The sequence below is a fragment of the Glossina fuscipes genome, unplaced genomic scaffold (genome assembly GCF_014805625.2).
Source record: "Glossina fuscipes isolate IAEA_lab_2018 unplaced genomic scaffold, Yale_Gfus_2 147, whole genome shotgun sequence".
In the NCBI taxonomy this organism is placed as follows: domain Eukaryota; kingdom Metazoa; phylum Arthropoda; class Insecta; order Diptera; family Glossinidae; genus Glossina; species Glossina fuscipes.
In genome coordinates this window covers 2,434,894-2,447,664 of record NW_023998490.1, presented here as the reverse complement: position 1 = coordinate 2,447,664, position 12,771 = coordinate 2,434,894, and the positions used below count along the sequence as shown (strand labels likewise).

Genomic DNA, 12,771 nt, shown 5'->3' with positions numbered 1-12,771 from the left:
TAAAAAAATTGTTTAAAAAATCAACAAACATCATTCTGACTCGATTGTAACTTACCTTCTACGTAGACATATATTTTATTAATTTTACATTATGATTAATTTTAATCAAATGTTGTTCTTTTTTTTTTTACTATATACAGATGCCGATATTATGGAATCACCTTATAATCACATATATGGTCGTTTACCTTTACCTACACGAGGTTATATACCGACACCCCGCAGCATGTACATCGGTGAATGGGATTAAGATTGTTAATTAAACTAAGTATAAAATTAAATTATAAAAAAAGCAAAAAAAAAAGAATTTTGTAAATGTAAATTGTTAGTTTTGAAAAGGAAAACGTGAATCCATAAATCACTATAAGGCAGCAATTTTAGTATATTTTCACGCAAACATATTGAAATTAAACGCCATTAAATTCTTAGAAAAACAAAAATTTCATTATCAATTATGCAATGTATTAGAGAAATTAAAACCATTATATTTTTTTTATTTTCTTTGTTTTCTTATTATGCATACGATATAACAAATAAATTAAATAGTTTCCATTTTTCAAGTTCACTTAGTAAATATTCGCAAAGTTACCAGGCTCGATTGTTTTTAAGTGCATATCGTGTAAGAAGAAGAAGAAGACATTGAATGTAAGAATTAAATTTTTCTCTATCGTGAAATTTTCTTTAACACGGAATTACATATATTCTTTTTTCTTTTGATATTCAAATGAAACTGCCACAAATTTTTGTCACATCTGTATTATAAACTTTTCACGAAAAGGTACATTTAAGTTTTAATGAGCAACTTATGCATTTAGGTTAGTTTTTTGTATTGATTTTCATCTCTATTGTTCTACTGTTTTCAATAAAACATTATACTCTTAATAAAAATGTTTTCTTTTTTAAATTTTTTAATTAAAATCTCTAATGAATTGACAATTCGTAACACTTGACAATAAAGATCGTATGCAATGAGATCGTAAAGAAAGACATTGCATAAATGAAATAGTTTTGTACGATATTTTAAATGCTTAAATAAAAGTCTACTTTTTTCCAATAATTGATTATTGTTGTTACACTTTAATTTACATAGGAATTTCGCAGTCACTCCACTCAAAAGAAAAAGAAAACTTACATTTACCTCTATGCAAACCTTATAAACTAGAAATCCTTTCTCATCAACTTGCACAAGAGCAGCAAGCAACTTCCCGTTAGTCTATTATTTAAATATTATCGATAACTTTCTTGATATAACCATTGTTGTTACTTAAACTACATTCTATTTCGTATTCTATTGTTTCGTAGACTATTGTTCGCATGTGCATGTGCGGTTATCTGAATGTTTATAAGAACTCGTAGGCCTTTCTTACGGTTCATTTGATTTCCTTGCTTCCATCTTCTATCTTTTCTCAAATCAGCGAATTAATTTTGACGAAAAAATTAACCTAATAAATATGAGGAATATTAAATGTTCTAACTTTTCTTCTTCTCCATCTATCCTCTCATAAATGGATTAACAGAGCGGCGCTCTGTATAGCATAAGCGTCCCGATATTGAGATTGCATATTCACTCCAACTATTTGTATCGGTATTTGCGAATTGGTATAATCACTACACGTGGTGTAGCCAGTGGATGCTCCTTGCATGTGATGACTATTGCTCTGCTAAGCAGTTGTATAATAAGTAACCACTGGATGAAGCTTGTCATATACCGAGAAGAAAGGATTACACCGAGAAGTGTTGTATGCCTTATAAAGATAGTTTACTTTAGGTAGGTAGGTAAGTGGCTTCTATTTTGTAGATTTCGCGACCGTAGCGTAAGTATTTTTTAATAAATTAGTCTGATTTTGAATTAAAATTAAAAAAAGGATTTAAAAAATACGCTAAACTCTTATTACTAAATTCAGAGATGCGGAAGCGGTCTGCCATATTCTGGAGAACAATATGCTAGGTTTCCAGGTAGTCGCCGGAAAGAAGAAATAGGCTACAGGTGCTCCAATACGTCCAGACGACAAGCCTCCTCTAACCTCACTACTTAAAGAGAGAATCGCACTTGTCGTTCTTCCGCAAAACTGCTTTCGCAGCTTTAACCTAAAGCACACCAAACTTTAGACCGCAATGTCTAAAATGGATTCAAAATATTCAGTGATGATGTACATACTTTTGATCCTAAGAATAAGGATCTCTCTTTTTTTACGCTATGAGTAATTATCAAAAATGGCAAAATAGAAAAAGTGTACAAATAAATATGCGAGCGAAATAAATTGAGTTAACCATTTATCATTTCCACCAATTAATCGTCATTAATCATGGGTCGGGGATATTTTTATGGTCGAGGATATTGTTTATCATCGTCGTCGAATATTTGCATTTATTGAAAGCAATTTTGTGCTCACTCCATACTAAACAAATGGGTATGTTTTTATAAACCTTGTAGCGGAACATGGCGAAAATTCAACTCAATTCAATTCAATTAGTTTCAACAAAGTTATTTCACAAATACACAAAAAAGTTGTAAGATGTGAATAATTGCGAAAAAAGATTTGAAAAAAAAGGAATAAAAACGGTTAAAAATTAGAATAAGAAATTTGTGAAACATTTACGTATAAAACTGGAATAAAGAAAAAACCCAAAAAATTATAAAATTAGAAATTGATAATAAAAGGTTTATAAGTTAAACAAGAAAAGGGTAATTTCAAGGAAAATAAGAGCATTATTTAGTGTATTAAAATCTTCCTTAATTTTAACAAAGTTAAGTTCTAGTTTCATCAGTTTATTGATGGTAAGTGCATTTATTTCGTTTATTTGCAATTTTATATGCTTCATGTATTGAGAAGGAGACCCATCTGAGATTCACATAGTTTCTCTAGGAATCTCTTTGGTGTCTCTAGTTGCTAGCAATTTCGAATAACCTCGCAGCCGTTATATTCATAGTGGCTCGTTATATTCATATTCTTTTAGCAATTGTGCTTTTTTTTTTTGTGGATAACGCACACAGATTGTGTGCAAGAACAATGGAAACTAACGGTCAAACGCTGAAAATGTATGAAAATATATTATACGTACAAATGAGTTAATTGTAAAGCAAATATAATTCATTCAATACATCAATTTCATATATGAACATGAAAATATATTTTCATTATATTTCGAAAAATGCGTATATTATACGTCATTTGTATACTTAGAAAACAAATAAATGCACATTAATAAAATCTGCCGTCGTGATTTAAAATATAAATAAATAAATAAAATTATAATTTTAAAGTATAAATAAATAAAATTATTGCATTATTGTATATTTTGCGACATCATTATTTTTATATTTTTTTTATATTTTTCGAACAACAGGATATATAGTAAATACGATGGTACTCATACCTCATGAAATTTTGAGCAGATTGTTACGTAAATTCCCCAAGTTGTGCGGTGCTTACGGGCGGGCGGGTAAAGCAGACAGATGAGAGTTGACAAGATTTAGGAGCAATTTGAGAAAACTAAACAAAAAAACTACGAAACAAAAACAAACAACTTAGAGTGCCTACCTATAGTATACGAATAAACTGGGGTATAAGAGAGCCGCGAAATTGCTTTAATTTTATTATTGCTTTAAAATTATTATTATAGCGCAGAGGACGTGCGACTTGACGGTCAACATTACCAAGTTCGCGAACGTCTTCCACCGGAGCTTCATCAACAGTAGCACACAGATGGAGCTCAAAAGTGATCTGGAAGATACCAGAAATTATTTGGAGGCGAATTTAAGGGCGGAGCAGCTATCTATGGACACCCGTCTAACAATGGTAAATGGCTGGTAAAGTCTTACCCTAGCATAACTATAGCGCCATACAGCGTGAGCCAGGACCTGCTGGAAAGGTTCTTCCAAAATCTAGCTCTCGGCGCCAACAAAAGGAGGGCTAGGTCGTCAGTGGAAATAATGAAGCCGACGGAAAGATTGAAGAACCTGCAGGTGGCAAAATGGTATGTTGGATTCAAAACCGATGATAACTACTTCCTTTTCAACAACATGAACTACAAAATTGAAGTCCAGGCCAAAGAAGATTTTACATCGTTTGGCCTCGACGGGGAGGTATTCGGCGATCTGACCCTAAATCAAATCCACACGCATAAAGAAAACTACCTGCGGCTGCTCACAGGATATGGGATCACGCGATACATCCCCTGCGTTGTCAAGCGTGCATAAAGGATCTCATCCAAACAGAAAAAAAATCCCAAAGACAACTTGATGATCACATACCTGACACAGGCCTTTCCAACACGTGGGGTCCACGATGCGTTCCATCACGCGTACGATATCTTCTGTGCAGCAATGTAGCAACAGCATACAGGCAACAGTGATGCCATGGCTTGCCTTCTTCAGGACAGCAAGATCCTGCAGTAACGGCATTATCCACGGAATAAATTTATTTGGCTACGTGCTGTTCATGCTAACAACGGGAAGAAATTTGAGAGAGACCATAGACATCAAGATAACGTCATACTAAGGTAAATATTTTATGATATTAAGATATATTTCAACATTTATTCATTTATTTTGGCTCCATTTTAGTTTACATAAATGCGGAACACCCACCACCATATGAACACGGAATTGTGTATTGAATACAGTAAAGACATATATATTAGAGAAAATTGTGTTATTTATAACTTATTTAGTTATTTCTATTTAATTTTAGATTGAAAAACAAGATATGCCGCCGCTCACCACCTCATCATACGGAATGAAGATCCGCCACTTAATTGATTAAAGTTCGAAGCATTGCCTCATATAGATGAAGATTCGCGGTTTTATGATCTACAATTTATTCATATATGTATTTATTATATTTTTTCATTTTACACTAAAAAACAAGTACACGCGTCCACGCCTCCGCTCCAGCAAAATGCGATAGTTCCATAGGCTAATGGTAGGTCTGTGGTCATCCTTATTTATAAAATTTAGTAATTTAAATTGCAAACTTTATTAAAGCTTTAAGCTTTAATATGTTTAAAATCGAACGTTAAATTTGCCAATCTGGCATTATCATAGCAAAGTTAATGGTGTGATAGCAGTGCCAAATAATTGATTTCGTATTAAACAAGAGAATGTCATAATGGAAGAAGAAGAACCGGAAGGTGGTGTTAGTCCATATGAGACGGGAATGTGGATGTACGAGTAAAAAGAAAAAATGCTTTATTTTCTTTGATCTCTTACAGAGATTAAATATCAGGAAGGCTCTCTATTTACAATTCAGAAATAAATCTTGCAAATCCTGATATTGAATGTCAATCCGACCCTTACTCGCATGCGGAAAAAACAATTTCGTTCGGCAGACCACTGAAAAGCTTAAGTTAATGAAAACGCGAATAAAGAACAGGTGGAAGGGAATTTTCAAGTGTATTTTTTTTTTACAAAATTATCTTCTAGGCTCTCCAAGACTCTAGAAGCGTGCAGAGCAGACTGGTGCTACAAGGGGTTATGTGCGCGTTAGTCGGACGGCTGAGCGGAGAGTTTCAATTCAATACTAAATTCGCAAAAATTAGATTAGAAAATTTGCAGTTTTGTGTCAAAAGTCAAGAGCCGAGGTATACTTTGAAAAAGCTTGGTAGTCCTGCCGTCATATTATGTCCTAATCCATCTAATGGGTGTAAAAAATATTTAAAAAACTGTAGTCTGATACAGGCGAGCATTAATTACATGTTTGTTTCATTTCTTTTAGAATACGCCCTTATTATACGTTGGCTGGCCTTTCGTCGTTCTATCCCCAATCGGGCAATAAGATAAAAGTTTACACTAAAATTCATCAATATATTGGACGGATTTTAAAAACAATTGAAGAGTAACTGCGCTTACCAATTAGCCGATTAAGACCATTCTTGCCTTCAATATTAAGTACCAGATATTTGCTTCGTATTTTTAATTTTGATAATTTATGAATTTCGAAGGAAATTCCTTAGTGTTTGAATAAAATTAAATTCTCTGAAAATTAAAACAAAATTAAATTTTTAAACTATGATTTTTGGAACACTTTGACTGTCATCAATATATCATCAATATATTATATATATATATATAAATATATATATAAATATACATACGATAACACTTAAATGGGTAAAAAATCCAATTATCGCTGTTAAGATGCGTTTAATCAAAAGGCTCGGCGCACTTCTCTCCATTATAAGTGATCAAAAAAGTTAGCACAAAAAACAAGAATTTAGGAGAAAATCCTGACTCATTTTCTCTTGCACAAAACGAAACATGAAAAAAAAGAACTTGTGCTACCGATACTGAGTACAGGATGTATGTAAATGAAAAGGAATTTAAGAGTTTGTTCTTTTTTAATAACTATACTTTCGCAATTGTTCTATTTTTAAACAATAATTTTAATATTCAAGCATTAGCTAAATGATACTACCCGGAAGTATGAACTAATTAAAGTTAATTACTAACAAATAACAATATTTACATTAAAAGTGAATAAATAAATTTTAATATACAGAGGACGAGAAAGACAAAAAAAAAAAGTTGCTTAAGAAAAACAAAGTTCTTTAAAGCGTAAGTAAAGACCGAAGGGCCACACTAGCGCACATTTAAACTAAAATGGTAATAACTGCCAGCATTCGACCAATCAACGATGTCTAATGACATCTACAATACAAGAATCCCTGCTATAAAGTGCAACATTTATTCTCTAGAATAATAGAGCAACACTGTTTATGAATTTCATTTCTAAGAGCGCAGGGAAGCCAATCGAGTTTATATTTCTTGCAAATCTTCTTCGTCAACGTCCTCTGCATCCTCCTCCTCTGCTGTTTGTTATTCGCCACCACCAGCTAAATCCTCTCGCGGGACAGGAGCTTCTCCCAATTTGCCATCGGCAATTTCGAACAGCACGTTGTCACCCTCTTTTTTTGCTTCTGCTTCTATTTCTTCGGCCTCCTCCAGGGAATCCATAGTCTTCTCCAGCATTTCTTCTATAATGCCGGTTTCATCATCTCTTTCGACATGTCACGCATGGTACCGGGATAACGCACCAAATTTTGCATAGCTTGCATAACTTGGGTGGATTTTTGAAGAGAGGCAACAACACGTAAAGTAGCTTTAAAAAAAATCAAAACGCCGAAAATTACTTACGAAGAAAGTAACCGCAGCAGCAGCTAATCTGAGATCACTCATGTTTTCAAAAATGAAAACAATATTTTCTGCTGATTGCTCGTAAGATAAACAAGAACAAATGCTGAAAATTATTCTGCACATTTCGTACATGAAAATATATTGTGTGTCCAAAATGAGATATTTGTAAAATAAATACATGGTTATCAACTAAGACAACTTGTAAAAGGCGACAAGTTAAATGTGTTATACATGGAAATACTATAAAATATTGCAAAAGCTGATCAGAGATATACAACTCTTTTAAAATAAATTAGCAATAAATTTAGCCTCTGTACAAATCTGCTGAATAACGTATATCTATTATACACCTGAGTTATTCATATTGGCGGCATTACAGCAATGAATATGTGTGACTTCATATTAATTTGTATTGTATCCGCTATTGCCGATATATCCCATATTTTTTAGATTCTGGGTTTTTTTTTTTTTTTTTTTTGGATAAACCAAGGTATGAATGCATGTACGTGCGATATAGAATGCAGAATGCGTAATAGATGCGCAAACACATCAATTATTGTTCTTGCACACAGGTTGATGTGGAAGCTTAGAGGGCTAAAGATTTTAATGCAGGTGGGTATGCGAGATTCGGCCCCAGTTGAATATAACTTTCTTATTTGTTTCCTTTCAATTAAAATCTTCTCTTAATAATTTTGAAAAACCTTGGAAAACCGGAATTTCATATTTCTGATTAAAAACGATTTTGGCTGATTTTCAAAGATCACAAATAAACGCATCGACAATAGGGTGAGGGAGCAAAATTAACTTTCTCCTTCATCTTGGAAACGAAAAGATGGCATTGTTTGCTTTTTATGGAGAATTAATTTACCGCATTCTCAGGAGGGAGTTGCGTGACTAGCAGACATTTCGTTCGTTAAGGTCAAGCGTTTCAAGCCCTTGTTTGATTTACGGAAAGCCGTTTTATCGATTATCGTCTTCATTACGACTCCCATGTGCGCGCGACAGTGAAAATAAAGTTCCTAGTCATTTTAGTCAGGTCAACCTCATTGTCTATGTATCCTTCCTTCGGTGCGTCTGCTCCTATTTGTTTGGATATGGAAGGAATTTTCCTTATATGCGTTTATTCATTGACTTTAGTTTAGGCATTCATGTCCAAACTGTCTACTTTGCTAAAATCTACGATGTCGCCACGTTAAGATGTTTTGATCCCCTTTTGGTTGCTTGAAAAAACTCATTGCGGTTAATATCATATCGTAGATTCAGCTAAGAGAGTGTCAGAATGCCTTAGTGAAGTTCACCGCTGCTCTTATCATTAGAATCGACATCACCGCCACTTGCATCAATATAAGCATTAGAAGTATTGCATTTGGAGCGACTAACCCTTTGGACATTGTAAAATCAGCTTCAGAACCGAATATAAATTCAATATATTACTTTATTAATAGTACTAAGCTTATTATCTAATGTACATTTATTTATATTAGAGCCGATAGCCTGTGCTGCTAGTGCTCAATGTCTTTTTTTTAGTCTAATAATTTATTTCATTAGTCTAAAATTATAATAATAATAATAATAATAATTTTCACTCTCCCTTCAATTGCTTTTTATCATACTATTTTTTGTATGAAAAGCAAGAGAACTTAATAAAGTAAGTGTTAATTTTTCATCTCAGGTAAAATTTAAAGCTCTTCAGTTATTGCGTGATGAAGTATGACGATTTATACTATACTTTGCATTAAAGTGGTTCGTGTGGGTATGACAAAGTTCTGGCCACGGCTTACAATTAGAGTGAGTTAGAGCCGACCATTGAGTACCCTACAACACTTCGCTTAACACTATTATTTATATAAAGATTTTTCGAAATAATGCGTTATATGAGATATGGCCGAAAAAGTGATTCGATCCCAACTATTTTCAATAGCGTTGTAGCGGTAGCCATAGACGCCATGTCAATGACACCTTTGCATTATGCAGCTGCTTGCAGTCATTTGGAATGTTCCCGCCTCTTGTTAGAACATGGTGCCGTAGGGAATACGGCAGGAGAAGAGATATAATAGCGGTATTCCAGCTACAGCTGATTCTAGTAACAATAATGCAATTTGAGTAAAAATTAGGATAGGAAGAATTTAGAAGTAATTGCTAGATTACTATAAAATGGTTTAAGATACCCATACTTGCTTTCAGTCATCTAATGAAGAATTTAAATTATTTATATTGGACATTAAGTTGGATTGCTTTAAGAGCCTCACCAAACCCAAGTGCGCAAAATTAATCAAAAATTTCAAAACACTTCAAAAACTTCAATTTCTTACAAAAAAAAAGAATTTATTTCTCTATATTTTTTTTCGTTGATCGCCCCGATGGTTATGATGACGGAGTAATTGTTAAGATAGCTCCAAGTTTACTTTTAAATTCAAAACATTGAGAATAAAGTGAAGTTGTTTTTAAAAATACGTTTAAGTCCGCGATTTTCTACATCTACGGGTATTTCATTAAACGATTTCTTCATGTTTTAGTCACGCACTTCGAGGTTGTCTTTTTTGTCGGCCCATGGAGCAGATTGGCAGCAAATTACCCCGATATTTTTCAGGCATACTTTCAAAACGAACGTATTTAACGAAGCATTGAAATATTTTTCCATCTCAATTTCCTCAATTTCCTTTAAAGAATAATATTTTTCTTTATTTCCAAATATTTAAGAGTCTTTCATCTTTTAAGAGCCACTATTGTAACAGTTATTTCATCTGATGTTCATGTGATATCTAAGTATGTTCAATACTTGCATATGGTGTATATATCTGGTAGCATTTAACGATCTGGGGACATTTAACGATTTTATAATCGGCTCTCAGATATGAATATTATGGAACCTTTAAGAAAATTATCAAGCACATGGCAGAATTTGGAGTTGAGCGCGACTTCTACAATGCCTTGGTTAATGTCCTGCCAAAGGGTGAATTTATACCATGTAATATTTTTCAATCGGAATTTATGCACTATCCTAAACAACAGCAGATGGTAGGCATTACAATACTTCTATCTATGTTTTTGGTGACACACGCGACATGCAGAACAACTTCAACTTTTGTTATGCTAAAGGGCTTATAATCGTTGCGATTTTAAAAGTTAGCTGTCTGTCCATGCAATTTTCGTTTTGTTCAACCTATAAGACGCAAATTTTCGAGATCTTTATGAAGAAATAAATTGAAATAAAAAGAAAAAGGCCGTTTTTAATTTAGTTTGATAATTGTCTATTTTTATGTAAAATAAAAAAACGCAAACAGAAATAAACAATAAATAAGAATAATATACATAAAGCCTAGTTTTTTTTTTTATTTTTTATCTTCAAGTTATTTATATTATTATATTAACTACTTATTTTATGTTATTATATTATTATATTACCTATACATTTTATATTCGTGGCAAACATATCCAACGTACTTCTTAGTGAGTTGTTGCGTCAACATGCAAAATTGCAGCGGACAAACGCACAGACTATGATTATCGAGGAGGACTTGTTAGGTTTCGACAACACAAACAAAATAAACGATTCGACGAAAATTGTGCCAGCTTTAGACGAATTGAAGATATTATGTGCAGAAGCGAGGAGAGGAACGAACCAGGAACAGAAATACACGCAGATGTAGAAAGATTAGTAGAGAATATCGAAGAAGATAGGACCATGACGGACACCACGGAGGGAACTGAACAGGACGATATTTGAATTCTTCAGTTTTATAAATATCTAAAGCCAATAAAGCATTTAAAGTCTACAATTCAATACCCCCTACTAGGTACTATTAGTTTGGTATTAGGCGAAGAGGCCGACGGTGGTGGAGAAATACGTTGTATGGGTGCTGAAGCTGCATCATAAATATATAAATTTATACCCTTTTTAGTATAACAACTTACCGCTAGCAGAAACAAAATTCATAACCATAGGATCAGTTTAAAACTTGAACATTTTTCAAAAGTCAACTGATAATTCTGGGCTAAGAGATCCGAACTACACCCATGGTCGTGGTTTATATTTTCGAATTGTTATAGTAACAGCACTTATTCAAAACATTTATCAATATGCTCTTATTGTTTCAATAAATGAAACTTCAATACAAAATAAAATGGTGTAACTTTGTTGTTAGGCATTCTTTGGTATTTATTTACATAAAATAGTCTCCACCGAAACCGGGTGGCGGCAAATGGTCAGGATTAGGATGGGGACGAATATTGCGATCAGGTAGTGGCCCGAAAGGATCAAAGCGTGGCTGCATACCACCAGGACCCGGATGTGATGGAAATGGAAGTAAGTTGCCATGACCTCCGCGCGCAAAGGGATCTAAATCGCCACGTCCGACCTCCGGGAAACCGAATGGGCGCGGCTCAACTCCCGCTGGATGGTATTGTCTGAATTCATATTAAAAAAAAAAAAAAAGATGAAAAAATGGACGAAAATATCCGAAAGTATTCCCCAGTCAGCTGACAAAAGAATTTTCATACCCCAAAGGGTGCAAAGGCATTCCAATACGTAATGGATCCGGTCGATCAGTAGTTGTTGATGTTGTGTTGGTCTGTGTAGTAGTAGATTTGTTTTGGCCTTGATAAACCTTGAAAAACATTTAAAATTACCTTTGGAAATCCAATAAACATTAACTTACTGGTTCTAATAATTCTCTGCGGTATCTATCGGTCAACTGAGATGCAGATGGTATCATCTTTGTAATGGAGCCCCTAATGTCGCTTACAAGTTCGTCAGGCGAGAGGCATATATTAGAAACTTTACGAGTTTTTACATTCAGCAAAGTAATTATTATAGAACCCTCAGTTCTTAAACCTAGTAAAATGTAGAGTAGTTTATCGTAGATATATCGTAGAGCATAGTTATGTTCGTCTGCATTCCAATTATCCGGTAATAACTCTGAGCCTGAAGATTCTTCCTCTTCTGCCAAAGTTTTCTGTAATACAAAAGTAAGAAAAGAAATTACAAATGCATATATATGTACATATATGTATGTAACTTACATTTTCCCCTAAACCAATGCAGCGAAATTGCGAATGTTTAGTCAAAACGAAATGGACTAAAGCAATAAGCAAATCATCTTTTTTATTAATATCCTTCTCTATCGTTTTATACAACAAATTCCAACCATAAAAATAATCTCCTGGATTCGACATGGCTTGTTTTTTTAAGCAACTTTTTATTTTGTGTGCCTAACCAATTACAATTTCGCTAAATACTCTTTTCTTGGTTTAAAGGTGAAAAGGATGATTTCTGACTATTAGGTCGTTTTTTTAAGTTACTTTGTTTTCCGCAGCTGACAGAAAACAGTTGGTTTAAATTTGCAACTTCCTCTTCTTAAGTGTTCAGTCAACAAACGATGATCGCGTGTTATAATAAAAGAAGGCTCAACAATTCAATTTATAACATTTTCCACGGGAATTTATTTATTTGTTATATCAATAAGAAGGGAAAAATTTTAATTAAGCAGAGATGCATTTTTAATAGTAAACATTCTTAAATTGAATTGAAGAAACATATATTGGAAAGTTTTATGCGGGTGCTTCCGCATCGCTATGATAAATACGTGCAAAGTAAAATCAACAACAATATAACTTTATTATTTACTATTTGTAAT

The 12,771-nt window shown here is 33.4% G+C and overlaps 2 protein-coding genes and 1 pseudogene across 4 annotated transcripts in view; 1 reads left to right on the top strand and 2 right to left on the bottom strand.

Moving 5' to 3' along the window:
* The window catches only part of LOC119641291, an 86,488-nt gene extending 85,840 nt beyond the window's left edge, over positions 1–648 (top strand). For 2 of the 3 annotated variants that reach the window (XM_038039886.1, XM_038039887.1), the window contains one exon: positions 141–648. In XM_038039886.1, the coding sequence (XP_037895814.1) occupies positions 141–250 (110 nt within the window). In that variant the 3' untranslated portion in view covers positions 251–648. The remainder of the gene's footprint in view (positions 1–140) is intronic. The other variant, XM_038039885.1, reaches the window with a different exon arrangement.
* Positions 649–6,730: 6,082 nt separating this feature from the next.
* Positions 6,731–11,078, bottom strand: LOC119641305 (annotated as a pseudogene).
* On the bottom strand, positions 10,836–12,504 carry LOC119641219 (proteasome inhibitor PI31 subunit). The gene is made up of 4 exons (XM_038039776.1): positions 12,158–12,504; positions 11,794–12,090; positions 11,636–11,742; positions 10,836–11,542 (listed from the first exon to the last, which is right to left on the bottom strand). Exons 1-4 carry the CDS (start codon positions 12,308–12,310, stop codon positions 11,299–11,301), a joined length of 801 nt encoding a protein of 266 aa, XP_037895704.1. The 5' UTR covers positions 12,311–12,504; the 3' UTR covers positions 10,836–11,298.
* Between the last annotated feature and the right edge of the window lie 267 nt (positions 12,505–12,771).

Bases quoted from the DNA above. Each gene is read 5' to 3' on its own strand.
- LOC119641219 (XM_038039776.1), bottom strand. From the start codon at position 12,310: ATGTCGAATCCAGGAGATTATTTTTATGGTTGGAATTTGTTGTATAAA. The intron at 11,743-11,793 runs GTAAGTTAATGT...ATGTTTTTCAAG, and splicing joins GCAGAGAATTATTAGAACCA to GTTTATCAAGGCCAAAACAA. The intron at 11,543-11,635 runs GTATGAAAATTC...ATATGAATTCAG, and splicing joins ATGCCTTTGCACCCTTTGGG to ACAATACCATCCAGCGGGAG.